Below are 24,236 nucleotides of genomic sequence, written 5' to 3'. Positions count from 1 at the left end.
GAACCCGCCACCTTAGGTGTATGTGGCTGGCGCCTTAGCCGCTTGAGCCACAGGCGCCGAGCCACAGAACACTTTTCTAACAGCAAAGTTATTAATTCCTGGAAAACTGTTCTATAGAATTAAGTTTGGGGAATGCTGATCTAGATCAGTATTGGCAAACATTTTTTGCAAATTTTTATTACTTTAGACTTTTCAACTCTCTGTTGTAATTACTCAGCTCTGCCATCTTAGTGTGAAAGTACCCATAGACAATATGTAAATGAATAATTGTGTTCCAATAAAACTTTATTCACAAAAATAGGCAACTGGCTGGATTTGGCCCACCAGCTATAGTTTGATTCAGATAATTCTAAAAGAGAACTGGTCTTTTCTAGGCATACGTCACTTTCTTGATTCTTCACCACCACCAGCAGTGTATAGGGCTGAGTAGTTGTGTTTCTGGGAGATACTATTCCCAAAACAGAACAAGACAGTCAAATAGAAAAGACATTTATCTACCTGTAATCTCTCTCCATGAAAATGAACCCAGAGAACATGAAACGACTGTGGGGAGAACAGAGTTGAGGTTAGGAGTAGCAAAAATGTACCTTCATACCAAAACCTGAAATAACACAGAATGACGCTTCTATAATCATTCATGCTCTTCCCCAAACAAAAACACAACAAAGATAGTAAGTTACCTCAACATCTTTCTCACCCACAAAGGTCTTTTACAGCCAATATATAACATAAAGTAAAACATAAGAACTTTCTTTACACATATATTTAGGTGGGAACACTTCGATTTATATGATCAATAAGGAAAATTTTAGGCATAAACTTAAAGATGTATTATTTGAAATGACTGTTTCCAGGCATTTTGCTCTCCATTGTGTGTTAGTCAATTGCTTCTATTGAGGCTTCTGTTGAATTTAACTTGTGAATAGGAAAGAATAAGGCATTGCTGAACAGTAGTTTGACAGATATATACAATAAGCTACATTCAAATACATATGTTCACACTCAATCCAAACACTCGCGCATATAGCTATATAAATAAAACATAAGTACACACTCAACTCCACATCACTGTAGTTTTTCACTGCTTACACACTTTTAAAAGCAAGAGTAAGACTTATAGTTGGGGAGAAGGTGTGGTTAGATGGATGCTAACAGGTAGATGAGAGGAAGGGAAGTTTGGAAAGGCAGACATTTGAATAATGTAGAAATGGGAAGGCAAGTGAAGGGTCTGTTGAGGATAACTGGCTTCTATTCCCCACAACTGAGCATTCCTTGGAGTTCAAGAATCAGCCACAAGGGGCTCAGTGCCTGTAGCTCAATGGCTAGGGCACTGGCCACATACACCAGGGCCAGTGGGTTCGAACACAGCCTGGGCCTGCTAAACAACAATGACAACTACAATTAAAAAAAAAAATAGCTGGGTGTTGTGGCGGGCGCCTATAGTCCCAGCTACTTGTGAGGCTGAGGCAAGAGAATTGCTTAAGCCCAAGAGTTTGAGGTTGCTGTGAGCTGTAATGCCGCAGCAGAGTGCCACTTAGTGAGAGTCTGTCTCAAAAAAAAAAAAAAAAGAAGAAGAATCAGCCGCAAGGGACAGGACCTTATCAGTCTTCGCTCTTGGCTCTTTTGTGCTGTCTCCTATGAAAAGCTGTGGTTACTGTAAGGATGGTCAGTCTTTATAGTGAAATAACAGAAAATTATTAATTCATAGTTTTTCAACAAGGACTGAAATCTGTATCTCTGTCTGCTTTCTTTTTCATGCTAGCAGGCTCCCTCCCCTTGTGAATTTCTGTTTTCACAAACCACTCAGGAGCCCTCCTTTTCTTTCCTTCTCTCTCCTATCCCCCCCTCTAAAATATAAAATCAACTTATGGTTTTATATCCTAATCTTAGCCTGGAGAAATTCTTTTCTCTTTCAGTGTGAAGCACGTACTAAGCTTTTCCACCCTAACAGTTACATCAAAGGGAGAGATGCTTTTGCAATTATAAGCATTTGAGGGATTATAGAAAATAACAAAGCCACAGTTGCCTCTTCTTTCTTTCTTTTTCCTCATTTAGGCAACACAAATTTGTGGGGACAGTTTTAAGAGATTTCTAGGTAAATGCAGTATCCTTGCGATATCTTAACAGGCTTATCTAGAGTAGGCCCTCTGTGACTTCATTCAGTTACTCACTTCTCTTCTCAGACAGTAAACTCCAGGTACAAGCAGGTTCCATATCTCTCCTTTTCTTCTGATTGCTCATCCTGGCAAATCAAGAAGACTATAATCCAAAACAGAAACGATAGTTAGAAAGCCTAGTGGAAACTCAGAGTAACAAAGTAACTCAAGAAAGACTCGACATTCAAGGCATTGCAGAGTTAAGAGAAGAGAGAAGGCCTACTCACCAATAGATAAGTGAGGTAGGACTGGGGGGAACCTCATAAAGACAGACCAAAACTAACAGTCTTCAACTTGAAGAGAAAAAAAGCTAAAAGAAGATGGAATGTCTATAAAGCTATAAAAGCTACAAATATGAGGAATGTCAAATTGGGCTCTGGATTGGGTAAATAAGGAGGCACGGGATTTAGGTAGTATATCTCTAATGTTTATAGTCAAGAGAAGTAAAAATGACCATGTACTTCCACAAGATATTTTTGGTGCCATCAATAAAGGGAAAATTCTAAGCCTATAGATTAGACTGCTGTGGAATAAGAGAATAGTCTAAAGAGTCAGGAAACCTAAGCCATAGTTCCACTGTTATCTACCTATAGACCTTGAGTAAAATTCTTCTCATTTCTGGGTCTGTTTCACTTCTTTTTTATTCATTTATTTTTTATTAGATCATAACTGCATACATTACTGCATTTATGGGGTACAATGTGCTGATTTTATATACAATTTGGAGTGCTTACATCCAACTGGTTAACATATCGTTCACCTCACTTATGTAATTGTTCTGTTTTTTGAGACAGAGTCTCGCTTTGGTGTCCTGGTAGAATGCCATGGCATCATACCTCACAGCAACCTCAAACTCTTGGGCTCAAGTGATCCTCTTGCCTCAGCCTCCTGAGTAGCTGAGACTACAGGCATGTACCACCATGCCTGACTAGTTTTTCTATTTTTAGTAGAGACAGGGGTCTTACTCTTGCTCAGGCTGGTCTCTAACTCCTGAGCTTTCTCCTGAGCTCAGGCAATCCACCCACCTCAGCCTCCCAGAGTGTTAGGATTATAGGCACAAGCCACTGAGCCCATCCTGTTTTACTATTTTCAAAAGGGCTCAGGGAATGTTAGACCAGGTTTTTTTCCAGGTTTAACGTTGTAAGACCAGTGGTTCTCAGTCTTAGCTGCATATTAGAATCACCTTCCCACTACCTTCCAGAACTTTTTATCCTTCTTTGCAATATTACTTATCACTTTCTAATATATTTGATACTTTACTTATGTATTATGCTTATTATTCTTCATTGTCAGTCTTTCCCACATAAATTGAATTACTGGACCCAATTCTCAGCTTTTGCCATGAACTTTGCAATTCTACACACTCATTTTCCTGCCTATTGTCTTTTACCTTAGTCATGAGACTTGCTAATGGTGTGTACCCAGAGTTGAACGTGTCACCTCCCCTTGTGACTTTGTCACTGTCATGAGAAGAGCTATAGAGAAACAAGACCCAGCTAGTCCAATGGTCCAAGGAGGATTAAATACATGAAGCAGAGCCACCCCCACTTTTCCCACAGTCCTGCAGCATGAAAAGTTGAGCCATGCCAGCCTGAATCAGTTGCCCAAAAGAGCCCTTCCTGATCAGCTGAGTCCCAGATGGTCTCCAGATCTATGAGAATAAACGCTTACTTAATATGTCTTTAATTTTTCATGCCACAGAAATCTTATGAGTGTTGTTGTGCATCACTGTGGCAACAGCTAACTGATACATCTTGCTAGAACATAAATGCCTAGAAAGCATTTGGTGCAGAATAGACATTCATTAAATAGTTATTGAGTAAATTGAATAAACAGAAGATTTTTTTAAAATCCAATGTCTATTTCTGCATTCCTGATAAATTAAATCAGAATCTTTAATGATGAGACTTAGCATCGATTTGTTTTTAAGTTCCCCAAGTGATGAGTGATTCTAACACAAAGCCATGGAAGCCACTGTTAGCCACTGTTCTAAGATTTGGTTATTTTTGATATAGGTAAGAGTGTATTGGTTTGGGGTTTTTTTTGTTTTTTGTTATTGTAGAGACAGAGTCTCACTTTTTTTGCCCTGGGTAGAGTGCAGCGGAGTCGCTCCAGCAACCTCCAACTCCTGGGCTTAGGCAATTCTTCTGCCTCAGCCTCCCAAGTAGCTGGGACTACAGGCGTCCGCCACAACACCCAGCTATTTTTTGTTGCAGTTTGGCCGGGGCTGGGTTTGAACCCGCCACCCTCGGTATATGGGGCCGGCGCCCTACTCACTGAGCCACAGGCGCCTCCCGAGTGTGTTGGTGAAATACATAGGCTTTAGATCAAATGTACATGTGCAAGCCCCAGCTCTATCACTTACTGTATGACAACCATGGAATTAACATTTCCAAGCCTCAGCTTCTTCATCTGTTAAGTAGAAATGACAATACTACTTTCCTTATAAGGTAATTATGAGGATGACAGGAAATAATGCATATAGCATATTCAGCATACTACTTGGTACACAGTAAGGACTCAATTATCCTAAACTACAGCTCTTTGTGTTGTTGTATCATCTTTATATGGAGTAGAAATGTCTTTGAATTCGAATAGATTTTAAGTCCTATTTCCACTCTCTCTAACAATATGGCTTTGAGTAAACTGTTTAATCTCTCTGAGATTCTAGTAACCCACCTATAAAATATTCTTGATAATAATATCTACGTCGTTAATTTTTTGTGATGATTAAATGACATTCATAAAACACTTAGCACAGGGCCCGGTGCAATAGAAATGATGTTACAAAAAAATAAGATAGCATTTATTATAACATTGACAGAAAGATGTTACATTCCATTAAAATCTTTAAGGATTTGTCTATTCTGGACATTTCCTATACAGGAAACCATAAAACATCTGGCCTTTTGTACCCGGCTTTTTTCACCTGCCTTAACATTTCTAAGGGTCATCCATGTTGTAGCATTTGTCAATACTTTGTTCCTTTTTATGAACATAATTTTAATAATGGAAAATGGCAAAGAGGTGGAAAAACTGGAACTCTTATACATTGCAAGTGCAAATGTAAAATGATACAGGCACTTTTGAAACCAGTTTGGCAATTCCCTCAAAAAATTAAACACAGAATTATCATATGACCCAGCAATTCCACTCCTACGTGCACACTTTAAAGAACTGAAAATAGGTGTTCAAACACAAACTTGTACAAGAATGCTCATATCAGCACTACACATAAGAGCTAAAAAGTAGGCTCAGTGCCTGTGGCTGAAGTGGCTAAGGTGCCAGCCACATACACCTGAGCTGGTGGGTTCAAATCCAGCCTGGGCCCGCCAAACAAAAATGATGGCTGCAACCAAAAAACATAGTCAGGCGTTGTGGCGGGCGCCTGTGGTCCCAGCTACTTGGGAGGCGGAGGCAGGAGACTCGCTTAAGCCCAGGAGTTGGAGGTTGCTGTGAGTGATGCCACAGCACTCTACCCAGGGGGACAGCTTGAGACTCTGTCTCAAAAAAAAGAGAGCTAAAAAGTAGAAACCCGAATGTCCATCAGTGGATGAATGGATAAATAAAATGTGGTATATACATACAGTGAAATATTATTGTGCCTTAAAAAGGAAAGAAATTCTGACATATGTTACAACATGGATGAACTTTGAAGATAGTATGCTCGCCCAGGGATGGAGGCTGAAACCTGTAATCCTAGCACTCTAGAAGGCTGAGAGGAGAGTATTGCTTGAAGTCAGGAGTTTGAGACCAGCCTGAGCAGGAGTGAGATCCCATTTCTACTAAAAATAGAAAAAATTTCTGTGCGTTGTGCTGGGTGCCTGTAGTCCCAGTTACTCAGGAGGCTGAGGCAGAAGGTTTGAAAGAGTGAGACTCTATCTCAAAAAATTAGGGTACATGTGAATCTTTCTAAATGTAGAATATAAATGTCTTAACACAATAACCAAGATAATGACATAAAGGCTATGTTAACCAGTTTGAGGAAAATATTTCGGATTGTATATAGAACCAGCACACTGTACCCCATGACTGCATTAATGTACACAGCTATGATTTAATAAAAAAAAGAAAAGAAAAGAAAATTAAATAAAGAAAAAGACACTATGCTAAGTGAAATAAGCCAGATACAAAAGGACAAATATTGTATGATTCCAATTACATGAGTTATCTAGAATAGTCAAATTCATAAAGGTGATAAGAAAAGTAGTGATTACCAGGGGTTGGGGAGAAAGGGTAGTAGGTGGTAATTGTTTTATTGATTATACAGTTTCAGTATGGGAAGAAGAAAAAGCTATGGAAATGGATAGTGGTGATGGTTGCACAACAATTTGAATTTTGTGAACGTTACACTTAACAATGGCTAAAATGTTCAATTTTGTTATATGTATTTTAAGAAAATTTAAAGCAGGGCAAGTATTTGAACAGCTCTTTCACAGAGGAAGATGTAGAAATGGTCCATAGCATATAAAAAGATGATCAATAGCACACAAAAAGATGACATCATTAATGATAGAAACTCCAACAAGGCATTACTTCACATCCATCAGAATAGTTAATATAAAAAAGACTGATGGCCGGGGGGGGGGGCAGCGCCTGTGGCTCAAAGGGATAGGGTGCCTGCCCCATATGCCAGAGGTGGTGGGTTCAAACCCAGCCCCAGCCAAAAACTGCAAAAAAAAAGACTGATGGCCAGCACTTTGGGAGGCTGAGGAGGGAGGACTCCTTGAGGCTAGGAGTTCAAGACCAGCCCAGTCAATGTAATGAGGTCCCATCTCTACAAAAAATAAAAAAATATATTAGCCAGGTGTAGTGGTATGTTATCTACTCAGGAGGTCATGGCAGGAAGACTGCTTGAACCCAGGAGTTCAACACTACAGTGAGCTGTGATTGCCCCAGTGCACTTCAGCCTGGGCAACAGAGTGAGACCATGTCTCTGTTTTAAAAAATTGAAAAAATTAAAAAAAAAATTGAATACATCAAAAGATGGATTGATGGATGAACAGACATGAATAAAGCCAATATAGCAAAATGCTAAAAATTACAGAAACTAAGTGTTGGGTATATGGAAATTCACTAAACATGCTTTATGTTTAAAAGCTATCATAATAAAATATTGAGGGACAAAAGCCCTGTGGGATGTGGTGATAGGGAAGTTTATAACTTTAATGCATTGGTTAGAAATTTAGAAAAAGTCAAAGTAAAAGAGCTTCCACCTTTAAAAAGCTAGATTAAAAGTAAGATTAAAATCAATTATTATGAAAATAGAAATCAAACAATAATAAAACAATAGAGCTGGCTCAGCGCCTATAGATCAACCGGCTAAGGCGCCAGCCACGTACACCTAAGGTGGCGGGTTCGAATCCCCAGCCCGGACCCGCCAAACAAACAATGACGGCTGCAACCAAAGAATGGCCGGGCGCCTGTGGTCCCAGCTACTTGGGAGGCGGAGGCAGGAGACTCGCTTGAGCCCAGGAGTTGGAGGTTGCTATGAGCTGTAATGCCACAACACTCTACCCAGGGGGACAGCTTGAGGCTCTGTCTCAAAAAATAAATAAATAAATAAATAAAAAATAAAACAATAGAGCTCATCAATAAAAGAAATTAACAGTACTTGGAAAAGAGCAATACAATAGACACATTTTTTGGCAAATATGATTTCAAAACTAAAGAGGGCACAAATTAACATAAAAATAAAAGGAGACCAAACTACAGACAGAAGAGATTAAGCATGTGTTTATTTATTTATTTATTTATTTATTTTTTGGAGACAGAGTTTTTACTTTGTCACCCTTGGTAGAGGGTCATGGCATCATAGCTCATAGCAACCTTAAACTCTTGGGCTCAAGTGATCCTCCTGCCTCAGCCTCCCTAGTAGCTAGGACTGCAGATTCCTGCCACAACACCGGGTTATTTTTAGACAAAGTCTCGCTCTGGCTCAGGCTGGTCTCAAACCTCAGGCACATGAGCCACCGCACCTGGCCTTAAACATTGCTTTTAAAATACTATGTATAGACTAGGTGTGGTGGCTCATACCCGTAATCCTAGCACTATGGGAGGCCGAGGCAGGTGGATTGCTTAAGATCACGAGTTTGGGATTAGCCTGAGCAAAAGCAAGACCTTGTCGCTACTAAAAATAGAAAAACTGAGGCAAGAGGATCTCCTGAGCTCAAGAGTTGGAGGTGCTGTGAGCTATGATGCCACAGCACTCTACCCAGGGTGATAGTTTGAGGCTCTGTCTCAAAAAAAAAAATACTATGTATACCTTCTACACCAATAATTTTGAAAATCTAGGTGAAACAGATAGTTTCCAGGAAAATAAATTAAAAATAGGCTAAGAAACAGTAAACTGAAATAGACCAATTAATCATAGAAGAATATAAAATAATAATCAACAATCTACCTCAAAAGTCACCAACCCCAAAAGTTTTGTGGACGAGTTTGACTAAACCATCTATGAACAAATTAAGCAAACTTTATAGGCTGGGTGAGATGGCTCATGCCTGTAATCCTAAAACTCTAGGAGGCTGAGGCAGGTGGATTGCTCGAGCTCAGGAGTTTGAGACCAGCCTAAGCAAGCGTGAGATGCTGTCTCTACTAAAAATAGAAAAAAACTAGCCAGGTGTGGTGGCAGGTTCCTGTAGTCCCAGCTACTCGAGAGGCTAAGGCAAGAAGATTGCTTGAGCCCAAGGGTTTGAAGTTGATGTGAGCTATGATGACACCACAGCCCTCTAGCCTGGGCAAAAGAGTAAGACTCTTTCTCAAAATAAATAAATAAGTAAATAAAGGTAGATTTGTTAGTGTAAAAGCACCAGTTCTCTCTAGTTAAATTTATAAACTCAATGCAGTGCCAACAAAAAATGCCAATAAGATTCTGTATGGGTATGGTAATCTGATTTTAAAATCCATGTAAAATAGTAAATATGTCAATAGGTATGTATAGCAAAAAAAAATTGAAGGAAAAAACAGTATCTTTCAATGCCAGAGAGCAAACATATTATAAAAATGTAGAAAATAGGGGCGGTGCCTGGGGCTCAAGGAGTAGGGCGCCAGCCCCATATAATGGAGATGGCGGGTTCAAACCTGGCCCCGGCCAAAAAAACTGCAGAAAAAGAAATGTAGAAAATAAACCATTGTGATAGAGATGCAGATATAAATAAATGCATCAGTAGAACCAAATAGAGAATCCTGAAATAAATCTGAGTATGTGTAAGAATCTATATTGAGTAAAGGTAGCATTTAAAAGTTAATGGAGAAAATAGTGAGGCATGTAGAAAGATATTCATTGCAGCAGGTTTTTCTATATTAGCATAAATTTGGGAATACCCATGTCAATGGGGAAATGGCTTACACAAATGATAGCCTATTTATTCTGTAGAATACTATGCAACCGTGAAAAAGAATAAGGTAAATTTCTATCTATTAACAGGAAAAGCTCTCAGGCATTATGTTGGGTGAAAGTAACAAGTAGCAGAGCAATATATACAGTGTGATACAATTTACATTTTTTAAACCACTAAGTAAGATCATATATTCCCCACATGCATGTGCACGTTGTGTAAAATGTTTGCAATTTTGTTTAAGTTATGGCAGAAGTTATGTCACACTGTGAGTGGGAATGGAGGAGGTAGGAAGCAAATCAATAATGATCAAAGGAGATTTTAGACTTCCCTGGAATGTTCTCATCTTTCAGAAGAAAAATATATTAATGTACCATATATATTTAAATCAAAAAAAAGAAATAATTAAAAGCTGCATAACAATATGAATGGGTCCAGTTATACTAAAAATTATATATAATTATGTATAAATAATATATATAAATTATATATATAAGTACTTACTTATTCACACAAAATGCACAGAAAGAGGACTGTAAGGATACATACCAAACTGGACAGTTGTCTGTTTTCTTTTTCTTGTTGTTTTTGTGGGATGACAAACAGAGATGGAGAAGAAGAGGCAAGTTGCAAGATTTGCTCTGTCTATACCTGTGTACAGTGATACACCATAGCACCTATATACCATGTTTTAATTTTTAACATGAAAATACAAGTAATTAAAAAATAAAAGACACATTGTTATGTGGGGAAAGCTAGTCGAGGAGTCACACAGTAATAACCTATTATGTAAAAAGCAAACCAACAAACCAAACAAAACTAAATATTTTGCATTTGTTTATATGTAAGTAGATAAAGTTGCAAATGAAATTAAGAACAGTTGTTAAATTTGCGGTGAAGCATTTGGTTTGGCATAGAGGTGAAGGAAGATAAGGATGTGATTAAGAGCACAGCTCCAACACTTACTTGCTGTAAGATTTCATGCAAGTCTCCTGAATTTTTTGTGCCTCAGTATCCTCATTTGTACAGTAGAAAACATAGCAGTACCTATCTCATGGAGTAAATGAACTCATCTATTTAAAGCATTTAGAATGGGGTGGTGCCTGTGGCTCAAAAGGGTAGGGCGCTGGCCCCATATGCTGGAGGTGGTGGGTTCAAACCCAGCCCTGGCCAAAAAAATAAAAAATAAAAATAAAGCATTTAGAATGGGCCAAGTGTGGTGGCTCACTAGCACTCTGGGAGGCCAAGGTGAGTGGATTGCTTGAGCTCAGGAGTTCAAGACCAGCCTGAGCAAGAGTGAGACCCCCCCTCTCTACTAAATATAGAAAAATAAACCAGGTACTGTGACTAGGATCTATAGTTCCAGCTACTCAGGAGGCTGAGGCAAGAGGATTGCTTAAGCCCAGGAGTTTGAGGTTGCTGTGAGCTATGATGTTACAGCACTCTACCCAGGGTGACAGAGTGAGACTGTCCAAAAATAAACAAATAAAGTATTTAGAATGATACAAGGTAAGGCCTGTGTAAGCATTTAGTTTCATTGTTACATATTTTTATAATTTTATAAGAAAATATTTATGCATTCCTCATGTATTCTGAATCTAATTTTAAAAACAAAATCTAAAATATAATATTGGGGAGTGGCCTGTTGCTCAGTGGTTAGGGCACTGGCCACATGCTCCGGGGCTAGTGGGTTCAAACCCAGCCTGGGCCTGCTGAACAACAACAAAAAAAAGAAAAAATAGCCAGGCACTGTGGTAGGTGCCTGTAGTCCCAGCTACTGGAACTATTCTCAAGTGAGGCAAGAGAATCATTTGAGCCCAAGAGTTTGAGGTTGCTGTGAGATACAAGGCCATGGAACTCTACAGAGGGTGATAAAGTGAGACTCTGTCTCAAAAAAAAAAATCAATCAATCAATCATTCAATAAAATGCCCACCAACAGGACCATAGTTAAAGAAGTCACGATGCATCCATAACATGGCATACTATTGGGCGGTGCCTGTGGCTCAAAGGAGTAGGGCGCCGGCTCCATATACCAGAGGTGGCAGGTTCAAACCTGGCCCGGTGAAAAACTGCAAAAAAACCCCCCAAAACATGGCATACTATGCAACCCTTAAGAATGAGGTGGGTCTCTATATATGGAGATGAAAATATGACTATTGTATAGTTAAAAAAATTTTTTTGAGACAGAATCACACTCTGTCACCCTGGGTAGAGTGCCATGGCGTCATAACTCATAGCAACCTCAAACCCTTGGGCTCAAGTGACCCACTTGCCTCAGCCTCCCAAGTAGCTGGGACTACAGGCAATCACCACAACACCTGGCTATTCTTTTAGAGGTGGAGTCTCGCTCTTGCTCAGGCTGGTCTCGAACTTGTGAGCTCAAGCAATCCACACACCTTGGCCTCCCAGAGTGCTAGGATTACAGGCGTGAGCTACCACTTTACTCCTGTAAGTAGTAAAATGGTAATGTACCATTTTTACTATATTACATATGTATACATTTATTATGTGTTCACATATTATATACATGCATTTTACAAACATGTGTGCACATATGCACAGTCACACATACACTAACATACACACACATTGTCCTTTCACAATTTACCCTATATACTTCTGTGTTGCCTTTTTTATAATAAATGCTGTTATTATTCAAGATCCAAACACACAGATACTGAGAAAGCTGATTATATCATTGACCTAATCAAACCCTTTTAATGGGAATATTCCCATTGCTCCTAGTATTTAGCCCTAAATACTTAATAGAGCTGTCATCCAGCCTCAGTTCAAATTACTCTCCTACGGCTAGACTAAGAGCATTGTTTAGTATGCTCTAACCATAGTTTTTGCACAGGCAAAACACTTCCTCTACCCCCCCATCATCTATCTCCATCTACCCCAATTTATCCAGTTCTCATCACTTCTTCAAGGACGCCTTCGACATTCCAGACAGGATCAGAGCCCCCCGTTTATGAGCACTTACAGAACACTTATTTTTCCTTCATAGCTGTTACCACAGTTTGCAGCTTTCTATTTATAGGGAGGATTACTAATGTCTGTTAAGACTCCTACTAGACTGTCAACTCCACTAAGAGCAGGAAGAACTCTTGTCTGTCTTGTTATATCCTGACATCTAGGAAGAACTCAGCAAGTATTTGTGAAATAAATGACTGTTTCCTGCTAATCAGGGTGGACGCTGACTTTTGCCTTGGCTCTATTTTCCTCTCCCTCTCAACCCTGCCGTCATATAAGCAACATCAATGTCGGTTGATAACACACCCAACATGCTAGCCTCACTGTCCTTGATCTCCTTTACTTCAACGATCTCTGACTACATGCCACTTCACATGCCATTTCTAGCCACTAGTGTCCTAAACCATCCAATATACACGGGAGCTGCTCCAATTTAGAATCCCCGAACTTCACCAGCCCAATCTCTGGCTAGAAACCTGCTAACCCTCTTACTTCTTGGTACTCAGAAAACCCACTTCTCATTCTCATCAAGATCTCCCATCCTTTCATTTCTCTCATTCTCCAGCTCTTTACCATCTCATGACTCTACTTCCTATTCTCCTGGTGCCACGGTGTGTCACTTCAACCACTCTCTTGATTAAAAGCTTCCCTGTCCTTACCATTTTAAACCTACCATTTATTGAGCAGTTACTATGAGCCACTTTACATGCATGACATCTGCAACGCCTCACAAAACCTTTGAAGTTGATAGAACCATTGTCCCCTTTTACTGAACTGATAAATTCAGTAAAGTTGCAGGATACAAAATCAACATACAAAAATTAGTAGAATGTCTATATGCCACGAGTCAACAATCTGAAAAAAAACAATACCAAGAAAGTACTCCCATATATAATAGCTGCAAGTAAAATAAAATGCCTGGGAATAAACTTAACCAAAGAAGTGAAAGATCTCTATAATGAAAACTATGAAACATTGATGAAAGAAATTGAAGAGGGCACCAAAAAACTGGAAATCTATTCCATGCAATAGTGCAAACTATTTTTAATTTCACACGAACTTTACCGACACCCTATATAAGACCTCTGACAATTCAATAGGGAAAAAAAAGCAAATAATCCAATTTTAAAAACTGGCAAAGGATCTGAGTAGACATTTCTCAGCAGATAAGGAAAAGGATTTTTAAAGCAGCAAAGTAACCTGTGCAATGTCACACAGCTGGAAAGTAGTGGAGCAAGGTACAATTGAGATCTGAAGGAGATACGTCTGACCCCAAGGTCTGTGCTCGGAACCAGTAGGTTATGTCTGCCTCTCAGATAGAAGGATAGCTCTGACTGCAACATGGGGGATGAAAAAAGGTGAAGCGGGCAAGTGCGAAGGCTTGGAGAGCAAGGTGGCAATCTAGGTGAGAGGTGATGATGGACTTATCATTACCTACCTGAACACGAAGAATAAGTCAAAGTGAAGTCTCACTTACTTCACAAGTGTGACTTTACCAGGTGAATTCAGTGGGCTTTGGTTCAGGATAGCACAACTAGGTGTGCCTACAAGAAACCAAAAATGAGTCAGTAATTTAAGACACTCAGAAATGTTTTACTTCAACTTCTCTGCAAATACACAAACACACAAACGCCTTTTCAGCGATGCTGCCACCTATTAAAGATTCCCATGTGCTTGAAATAAATAGTCCTATTCACACTTCTAACTACGCTTCCAGCGACCAATCCATTTTAGAAATGAGGGAAAGTGAACTCTGAGTAGACTGAGAAACTTGCTAGTTAATGGTAAAGATGGGATCAAAACCCAAGTCTGCTGGTCTCGTCTTACTCACTTTCCCAGCAAAGTCCCAACCTTAGATTCTCCACACTACCCACAGGCTGCCGGGACGCTTGGCGGGGGAAGTCACACAAGAAAGCACTAGATATCTCTGGCTCCATCTTTATGAGGGAGCCGACCAGCTCTTAGAGCAGAGGCAGTGAAATCAGTGAGGAGGGGTCAGGGAGAGAATGGGTTTTACCCTGAAGGCTGCCAGGCATCCTTCTGCAATCTTACTCTGGGGAGTGATGTATTATACCTTCCCAACTCCGCAGGCACCATGCCCCACAAGAGCAGCAAAGTAGCCTCAAAGCCACGCCAAGCCAGACTGGCCAACAGAAAGATCACCTGTTCCGTTTCTGGTCTCACAGAATCAAAAGACAATGACAGTTATCAAAGTAAACTATTTGGATTGTCTCTTTAAATCATAATCTGGGATCCAGGAATGGTCATCTGCGATCCATGGGCATTTCTTCTTTAGGAAACGGTCAATAATCTTTCGCAGATTTTCAATGGGTCTGCCTCCATCCACCCCCTCGCCTCCAAAAAAAGAGGTTCATCAAGAGTTTCCCCGGGCATCTTTACCTGGGTCGCGCGCGCACGCAGCACCAGTCGCGTCTGAGACCGCCAGTCCGTGTCGGACTGTCAGTCCGCCTCCCTTTCAGTTCTCCCCTACCTCACACGCACGCCCACACGCACGCACCCCCACGTACGCACGCACCCCACGCACACGCATATAAACCCCCACATGCTCACTCCCACACGCGCATTCATCCCTGCACAGGCACGCCCGTGTTGCTGAGTATATGCTCTGGCCCTAAGTCCGCACCTGTGTTAGTGACCACATGTATCTCCCCCAGGCACCTACACGCTCACACACATACGCATTCCTGCACACACACATGCATTCCTATACACATGTGCCTACCCACATTTGCCCCTCTACGCGCATACACACGCGTCCCGCCTCACTGCAAGTACCCAGCACGCACCCCCAGCACGCGTCCCGGGAAGCTATTTCCTCTCTCTTCTCTCAGTGGCTGGTTTGGGGGGCCGGCCCTCCCACGCCCCCAGCTTCGCAGCAGCCAGGTCCCTCCCTAGCGCGCTGAGCTCACCCGGCTGGAGCCCGCGGCAACCCACAAACTCCTCCGACTGGGCCGCGGCTTCCCTCCTCACATCCCAGGAGACACCGGGCGGGGTGTGGCACCTCCCACGCTCGGTCACCAGGCCCTGAGTAACAGGGACGCTAGGGGACTCCCTCGATTTCTGGCCCCTCTGAATCTGGGGAGTGGGGTGCCAGTGGCGAATAAGGAGGCGTTTCTCACCTCGCTGGGGAAGTTGCTCACCTGGTTCCAAAAGCCAGTTTGCCCTCCCTCTACTTCCTGCCAGCGGGGTAGGGATTCCGAGAGAGCGCCAAGGTCTTTGGGGCGGGGAAGGGGAAATGACTCAGAGAAGAGGCGGCCCAGAGGATGGGGCTGGGCTAAAAGTGGGGGAGGCACTGGGGGACCGCAGGGAAAGTGGAGAAAAAAGGGGGTGGGAAAAGCCTGCATGGGGCAGTTTTGAGGGTGTTTGGCAAAGACCTGGAAGTCCTTCCTAGTTAACCCTGATTTCAGAAGCCCCTGGACTAGGTCATTTCTCCAGCGTTGCGCCTTAAACTTCTTACCTTGCCGCAAAGACACCCATGGCTAACTTAAACATCCTTGTTAGCAGCTAAGGCATGGCTGGTTTGGGCACGGGTGCGGGGATTAACTCTTCATGTTCTAGGAAGCCAATAGTAGTCTTTACTTCATAGGGGTGTGGAAGGGCTAAGTGAGTCACTGCATCTCAATTGCTGAGCATACTGTAAGCAGTCAATCAGTGATAGCTCCTATGATTAGAAAAGTGTTCTTCGTTGGTTGGTCGTCTGTCCCCCCTCTAGATTAAAAAGTTTTATTCATCACTGAACTCCAGCTCCTTAGGCAAAGAAACTGTCAATTTTCCATTGAATGATTGAGTGATAACTTGGAACGGTGGCTCTACCATGATCCTCTACTCTGCCCCAGGAGTGTTACTTGTGGGCATTTGGGGGAAAATGTCCATGTTAGGGAAGGAAGCACACAGAAACCCCGTCCGTTGCCATATTGAGTGACCTGCCCTTGCTTTAGGGAATGGAATGTCTATGGCAATTATTTATGTGGACACATGGAAGACTGTTTCATAAAATTTGAAACTCAGACATGCCTAGCTAGAGCATCATTTATATCTCCGAGAGTTGGCGAGTAAAGCAAAATGGGAGGAGAGGGGTTGAAGTGGAAGGCTCAAAAATTATGATGGCAAGTATTAGTGGGGGAGACTGACAAGGGAGCTCTAAGTGAAGCAAAGTGTGTGTGGGAAAGGATAGTCATCCCAAAGAGAAACCATGGTGATGTTAAAGTAACAGTAATGTCACTCACTTCTCCGACTGAGACGGAGAACTCTTAGGATTCTTGGTGATCTGCCCTGATGTCCCTCAACGTGCTTGGAGTAGGTATGCAAAATAGGCTTCTGACACTACAGTCACTAAATTTGCATTTGTGGAAATCCATACTCTTAAGGGTAGAAGGGCCCTTAGAAATTATCCATACACTTCAGTGAAAAACTAAGATCCAGAGATAGCAAAGGACTTGGCCCTTGGGGTTCTCTGGCCTTGGTACTGAATCTTTCAGAGCCTGAATTTATTGTATATCCCAATTATTCCTTTAATCCCTGCTCCATCCCCACCTCCAATCTCAAGGAGACTTGAGAACAAAAGGACATTAATGAAAAGTCAACAAAGAAGAGGGAGAGATGAGACTCTTCCACAGACCCTAACTATACTTCCTTTTGCTTCTACCTGGGGAAGTTACCAGGACTTTCAATTAGCTTCTGTTAAACAATAACTCACCCTGGCACCCTGACAATAGCCACAGTGGTTCTTTATTTAAAGGCTTGAATCACAAAACTAATCTAAGTGTTGCTAGAGTGCCTGTGATCCTTTCAGAGCCCAAGAGGATAAGAGACCTGAGAGGAGCTGCTTCAAGGTCATCTCCTACTTGTATCTCTGTATCTCCCCTTGGGAGACTGTCATGAGACAGTTTCTCAAAGCCTCCCACCTCCCCAGTTCAGATAAAGGTACAAGGTACCTACTTCCCTCAGAATAATAGAGCTATAGTCTCTAAAGCCACTTAGTTGCAGTCTCATCGAATTCACTTCTCAGCAATGGGATACCCCACAACTCAGGTGGTAGTGTTCTGGAACCTTTTGTCTTGGTGTTATCCTTTTTGTTATTTAGGACAAAGACTACTAGAAGCTGGAATCTTTGACTTGTTCTTCTTTCGCTGTGTAAATAGTAAACTGTATCTAAAAGTGATTCATTGCATCTTTATCTATAGAATTTATCAGGCCTCTGACTTGCCCTTGTCTTATGAGTTTGATAGCTGTTTACTGTGAATTTTGCTTTTCTGGGTTATCACAGCACCCTCACTTATCACTGAGGGAGTTGAGCTGGACCAAAAAAAAAAAAAAAAGAAAGAAAGAAAGAAAAGAACAGATCATAATTTTTTTTTTCCTGCCACTGCACATCAAAGTGCATTCAGCATTCTCTGGAACTTTCAACGTGACTGGAGGAGTAACAGATCCTTTTTGCATTCTGTGTACAAGGCAAGCCCTATAGAAAGTAGAATTGATAATTTGAAAGACTCCCTCTTGGCCCCAAATACATCTCCTATAAGCTGGCCAGGGCCCTGTTGGCAGACCCTTCTATATCTGGAAGTCTAAAATTTGCCCTCCCTGCTTCATCACCCCAAGTTAGACAACAAAAACATTTTCTCTAGAAGGTCTTTGTTAACACTTCTTGGAGGATGAAGAAAAGTAAGGATTTGATAAGAGTGTAAGTTTTGCCTGTATTCCTCCATTAGGACATTATTGATGGCCAATTTATTAATTCTATTTTGTTACCTTTGAAGGATCCTGCCCTAAAAAACAATGGCAAGAAACAGTCATGGGAATGCTGGACCAGGATTACTTATCTGAGGATTTGACAAGTGGTAGTAGTAGTGAGTTCACCTAAACTCTAACCTCACACTATACAAGGTGGCCTACTTGTCATTCTGCTCACCAGGTTCTATTTCTATTCAAGCTTTTACTAAGCATCTACTATGTCTCCATGCTAGGTCCAGTAAATGCTCCGGAGAAATTCCTTGAGTTCCCAGATCTATAATCGTTTGGGAAGAAGTACTGAACTAGCTACTCCATTATAAATGTTAGGAATTTTTCTCATCTTAATATTCTCCCACAAAAATGAGAAGAGTACTAGAAAGATAACAGGTGGTCTTATGCTCTTGATGACTAGGCCAAACCAGTCACAACTGTAATTTGTGTATTATGCCTAGCAGTTATAGGAAGATCACCTTGATTCTCCATTCCTGGAAATTCACAGCAGTCATTTTCATTATCATGCTAAGTAGATTTTCAATACCCTTGTGACAATCTACTCCTAACCTTCATAACTGAAACCACCTCACCCTCACCTATAGGCTCACCTTCACTGAGACTCTGGGACCAATTCTATTCCTACTTGGGGAAATATAAAGAATCCTATGTCTGCTGCACCTTGGCATATTAAACGGAGCTAGCCTTTCCAAACATCACATCACAAATATACATATTAAAATCTTGGCTTGGCGCCTGTGGCTCAAGCGGCTAAGGCGCCAGCCACATACACCTAAGGTGGCGGGTTCGAATCCCCAGCCTGGGCCCGCCAAACAACAATGACGGCTGCAACTAAAAAATGGCCAGGCGTTGTGGCGGGCGCCTGTGGTCCCAGCTACTTGGGAGGCTGAGGCAGGAGACTTGTTTGAGCCCAGGAGTTGGAGGTTGCTATGAGCTGTGATGCCATGGCACTCTACCCAGGGGGATAGCTTGAGGCTCTGTCTCAAAAAAAAAAAAAATCTTAACTGCAGGTACTAACCCCAGTTATTGGGGTTTGGCATTTGCCCCTAATACTCTTCAAATAAATTCCTGATATTCTAGATTCTTGTCTCCTTTGTATTTTAATCCTCTTGCCTTTGGGCTAGAGCTCCTATAGATCCTTTGTCTGATGACCTGTTTCAAGTCACTTCTCTAGCTGCCATCTTTGACTGCCCTGCTTCATTTCAACTTGCATGACCCCTTTAATCTCAGTGCCACCACAAGCTTAAGATATGCCCAGTTCTAGCCCTAACTAACCCTTCTACACTCCTTCTATAAGCCAGGTATTTTAACTGTCAGTTCACTTGCTCAAAGTCCTACCCTAATCTTAACTAATGGGTTCCAGCACTGAGATTTTGTTATTGTTTAATTCTCACCTTCTGTTCCAAGCTCTGAAACTAAATGTTTCCCTAGCTCTTATACCTTCGTTTAGTCTTCTTCACTTTTTCCTGCTCCTGAAACCAAAGAGCTCAGGATTGGTCTCGTGTTCCAGGGCCTCTGGACCCTCTCTGTCCAGATCTCTAGTATATGATCATTGGTTTCCCCAAGTCACTTACCCAATTTCAGTAATTCATGACCATCTTCCTTTTAGTCCTCCCCCAATTAAATTCTAGCCAGACAACCAAGAACTCATGAATACATATATATTTATTTATTTTGTAATATAGCATTTTGGATGGGCTGGGATATTTTAGAGAGGGATGAGGCTGTGTAATCCACAGATGCTCATAATTCTATCACTAGGAGAGACACTATTGGTCCAGAGCTCCCAGTATAAACAGGCCTGGGGTAAAGCATTTGATAAAAAATAGTCCAACAATAGTCTAATAAATATTCTAGCCCATAACAATACAGCATAAATCAGAAGCTGGCAGACCACACCATAAAAGTCAGTTTTGCCTAATATGATGGCAATCAGTCTGGCCAACCTGTAATACACAGCCAAATACAGCCCAATGGCTCTGAGGCTGCAATTGACTTCAGGAGCTAGAAATAAATGTAGGAGTGGTTATTATCTACCTGCCTCTCCTCCATTCTTTGGAAGAGAGGATATCAAATACTTGAGCTTATTTAAAAGTCCATCCACGGAATGCTCCATCCAGGTAGTCATATATAAATGTGTAAACCCACAAAGCTTAGAAAATTCACCTAGTGTGTTTTTGCCAGGAAGAAGATATAAGTGATTTTGCTGCAATCTGAATTTTACTGCATCCAAAGATACATAATGGAATTACATAATAAAAACACATCCAGATGCAGTTACTCTTACTTACAAGTAGCTAGAACCTCAATGTAGCATTAAAATTTCTTTCATATTCCCGAAAGAGATTTAACATGGTTTTTGATTATTATTGTGCTTTCTTCAATAAGACAATACAAAAAAGTGGAAACAAGCATAAATTGCAGACATAAGATAATTTTCTGGCAGAAAGGGCTGTGGAAAATAGATTTGGTAAAGCAATAACAAAAGCTTATGGGGTTGCCTTCCTTGAAGATGTTAAGCATAGGTCCTATTCTCTTTGTCCAACTGGTTTTAGCTTGAAGTAGCCAATGACTTCTCTTAAGGTCCCTGGCATTGCCTGGGTTCTATGAAAGTCTTAAGTTAACTGAAATAAATATCTGGGACTCATCACACCTCCATGGAGTACTTTGCTGCCATGTTATGATCTTGGAAATCACTTTTCATTATTTGGCTCAAAGTCAAACTTTATTCCTTACCCCAAACCTAGGTTAATTCCCCACTTTATGCAGTGGGCATATGCTGAATTATTTATGGCTATAGCCTAAACTCAAATCCACCTTCAAGGAACAAAGTTTGAAAAGACCAAAATGATATTAAAAAGAATGGTGCCGCATGTGGCAAAGACAATCCCTCAAGATAACTGCCAAGGTTTTTGAGGAAGACAATGCTCATTCATATGTATGAGCCCTGATATTTTTGCAAAATAATATCAGTACAGCCCGAATACAGTAGTAACCAAGCTTTTCTGCCCGGGAAATAATAAATATCGCTATGGACATCAGAGTACAAGAGGGAAACATTAACAATTCATTTGTTCATTTATACAGTCATTGAATAAACATTTGCCAGACAGTGACTCTGTTGTAGACATTGTGCCAGGTTTTAAAAATACAATTAAAAAAAGACAATCTTTAACCTTAAGGTATTCACAGTCTAGTAGGGAAGATGATTATCATACATTAAACTTTTGTGTGCACCATAATTACATGAGAAGCTTGTTCCGATGTTTCTAGATATTCTAATTAATCAGGAGTAGGATCCCAGAATCAATTGTTTTAAAGGTGAGTCTAACGTAGGTAGTCAGAGGACCACATTTTTTTTTTTTTGTGGTTTTGGCTGGGGCTGGGCCTGAACCCACCACCTTTGGTATGTGGGGCCGGCACCCTACTCTCTGAGCCACAGGTGCCACCCCAGAGGACCACATTTTGAAAAACACTGCTATACAATGTGATTATTGCTGAGAGAGGAGGATGCTCAGGGTGTCGCAGGAGCCCCAAAGAGGGGAATGTAGTCTAAGGGGTCAAGAAGTTCTTCTGGTTGAGAGGCAATAAGGATAGGGAAAGGTAGTCCAGGCTAGCGTCAAAAGTAGAGTGGGGAAATTAGCACTTTGTCCCAGAACACTAAAATCTAAAGGACACACAAATAAGTGGGCTTTCGAGAGCCAAGGTCAAGGTAAAAGAAACTTAAGTGGGGTGGAGATGGAGTGTTCCCTACTTAAACAGCATTTTCACACTATTCCCTCAATGTAAGGAAAAGTCAATTGTTTACTCTGGGCATTAAAATTGTTAATGTCTTGGTTTCAGGCACATCAAACAACAACTTTTCTAAATAAACTTGGCTAGAATAACCAGTCTATTGGGGAAAGTGGCAAAAGATGAAGCTGTGAAAATAAAACAAGGACAGGAAAAGCCAAACTCTAAGGAGTAGGTACCTTCTAGCGGGTGCTAAGGAGCCAGTGAATGGCTTTAAGGGGGAAAAATTCCATTTGTTTTAAGAATTTGAGGATAGGCCATAGGGGAGCGACCAGAGTAACTGAAATGAAGGGCACACATTTTAAAGCACTGCTACACAGTATTGGTGCTGGGAGTAGGGGAGGAGATTAATATTTATGACACACTTAGTAAATGCCAGGAACTATGCTAGATAGTTTACACATGCTGTCTTTTTACATCTTTGAAACAGACTTGTGAACTAGACATTTTACAGAAAAGGAAACAGGCTCAGAGAATGAAGGCCTTGCCCTAAGCCATAGCACTAATAAATGGCAGAGAAACTAGGATCATTTTAATCCAAAAGTTATGAGCTTTCCATTATAGCACTGAGGAATCTGAGGTTTCTTCTGTCCTGGTTGGCAGTACATACATATGGTCTTTAAAACCATAAAAGCTGAATTTTGGCACTAGATATGTAAGTTTGAGCCTTCCTTTTGTATCTGCATCAGTCCATCTGTCCATGATAGGTGAACAAACAGTAACTGTTATTGGAGAGATTAATATAGATACTTTGTCTCTTCTACACAATAGGGAGACAATTGCAGCAGGAACTGTGCTTTATTAACGTGGGCATGCCCACAGCAGCTGTATAGTACCTGGCATCTAATCATTTATTGAACAAATTAATAAATGAGCATCCACCAAGCAGGTGGAAAGGAAGAGAGAAGAAATTTTGACATTGTTTCAAGGGTCCAATCTGAGGACACTATTACAGCTACCACTCTGCGATTGTGTAATAGTAAGATTTTCCAAACTCTCATGGAGTAGACTCCTTGAAGCAGACTTAGCTCCTGGAAAGGAGAAAAGCTCTGGTTCTCTGACATCCCCAGTCCCTGCAACAGAACTAACAAAATCACAAGCCATAAAGCTTCATTTTCTTCAGATATAGCAATGAGGAACTGGGGTGAGTTTTATGTCTGCATTTGCCAGAAAGAGTTGATTAAGCAAATGAATAGTGTAAACAAGATTGTAAGAGGAATGATTATTTAACCTAGTTAAGAAAGCAAACTGTTTTCAGGCATTCATTCTTAAGCACTTCAGAAGTGTGTCAACTTACAAGTACATTTGTATGCAAATAGTTGTTCCATTTGTAACGCTCCATTCTTACTAAGTAAAACAAATTCGTAAAGAACTTCCATTATGCAACTTTTTAAAGCTTAACTCTAATAAATGTATGTACTTGACAGTAATAAAACTGTATTTCTTTGAAATATTCTGTGACAGAATTTTTAACAGTTCAGGTGGACCTCCTTTATTAGGAAGCATCAATGAAATTGTGCTCCATAGGACGCTTCTACCTGGGCCAATTTTCTATTCAGAAATTGCCTCCCTTGTGCGATCTTGCCCCCAATTCCTCACCCAGCCTAGAACTCTTCCCACTCTCTGTGTCATGACTGCATGTGTATACATGTGGCGGGAAGGAAAGGAAGAACGGAAGGAGGGAGGAGAGAAATGTTGATTGACTTTGATCTTTTCTTTAGGGGACGGAAATGGATGGTGTAATTTATTTTCTTCTAGTATATTTTTCACTCAAAATTAGCAAATTAAGAAGTTTACTGTGTATCTATAATATATAAAGTGAATTATACAAGCACATGAATGTAACTCACTTTACATATTATATATACATGTTCATGGTTTACTTACAATAAACCTTTTATTGTAGGTTTTTAATCTAAAGTGAGACACAATGTGTGATAATTTGACAATGTTCAAAATTCTATTTGGTCAAACTGGCCAGTACTAGAAAGGCTGACTACTGCCCCCTTACTGGCTGGCTAGCTCCTTGTTCAGAGCATTTTTCTACCTTATTTACCTAGAATTACACTAATTATTTCCAGTATCATGTATACTCCTAAATCATTAGGAATTGTTAATTCTCCAGTGACAACAGAGGCATTCTCTAAATTTTTCTCCAATGGCTTGAACCCAGACTACTCATATAATTTGTTCTGAGAACTCAATACA

General features: G+C 40.8%; 1 protein-coding gene across 3 annotated transcripts in view; it reads right to left on the bottom strand.

The window, feature by feature from the left end:
* Positions 1-15,680, bottom strand: part of LOC105888007 (NACHT, LRR and PYD domains-containing protein 3) — a 40,272-nt gene extending 24,592 nt beyond the window's left edge. The window contains exons 1-4 of one of the 3 annotated variants that reach the window (XM_023519075.1): positions 15,635-15,680; positions 13,912-14,017; positions 2,172-2,259; positions 499-543 (exon numbers count right to left, since the gene is read on the bottom strand). In XM_023519075.1, coding sequence (XP_023374843.1) covers positions 499-543; positions 2,172-2,241 — 115 coding nt within the window. In that variant the 5' untranslated portion in view covers positions 2,242-2,259; positions 13,912-14,017; positions 15,635-15,680. Of the gene's footprint in view, positions 1-498; positions 544-2,171; positions 2,305-13,911; positions 14,018-15,634 lie in introns of those variants that run through there. The other 2 variants (XM_023519076.1, XM_012811361.2) reach the window with 2 other exon arrangements.
* Between the last annotated feature and the right edge of the window lie 8,556 nt (positions 15,681-24,236).

The sequence above is a fragment of the Otolemur garnettii genome, unplaced genomic scaffold (assembly GCF_000181295.1).
Source record: "Otolemur garnettii isolate 467f Iridium unplaced genomic scaffold, OtoGar3 scaffold00155, whole genome shotgun sequence".
NCBI lineage: Eukaryota > Metazoa > Chordata > Mammalia > Primates > Galagidae > Otolemur > Otolemur garnettii.
Note: the sequence above shows the minus strand (reverse complement) of the source record. Positions and strands in the feature narration are given on the sequence as shown.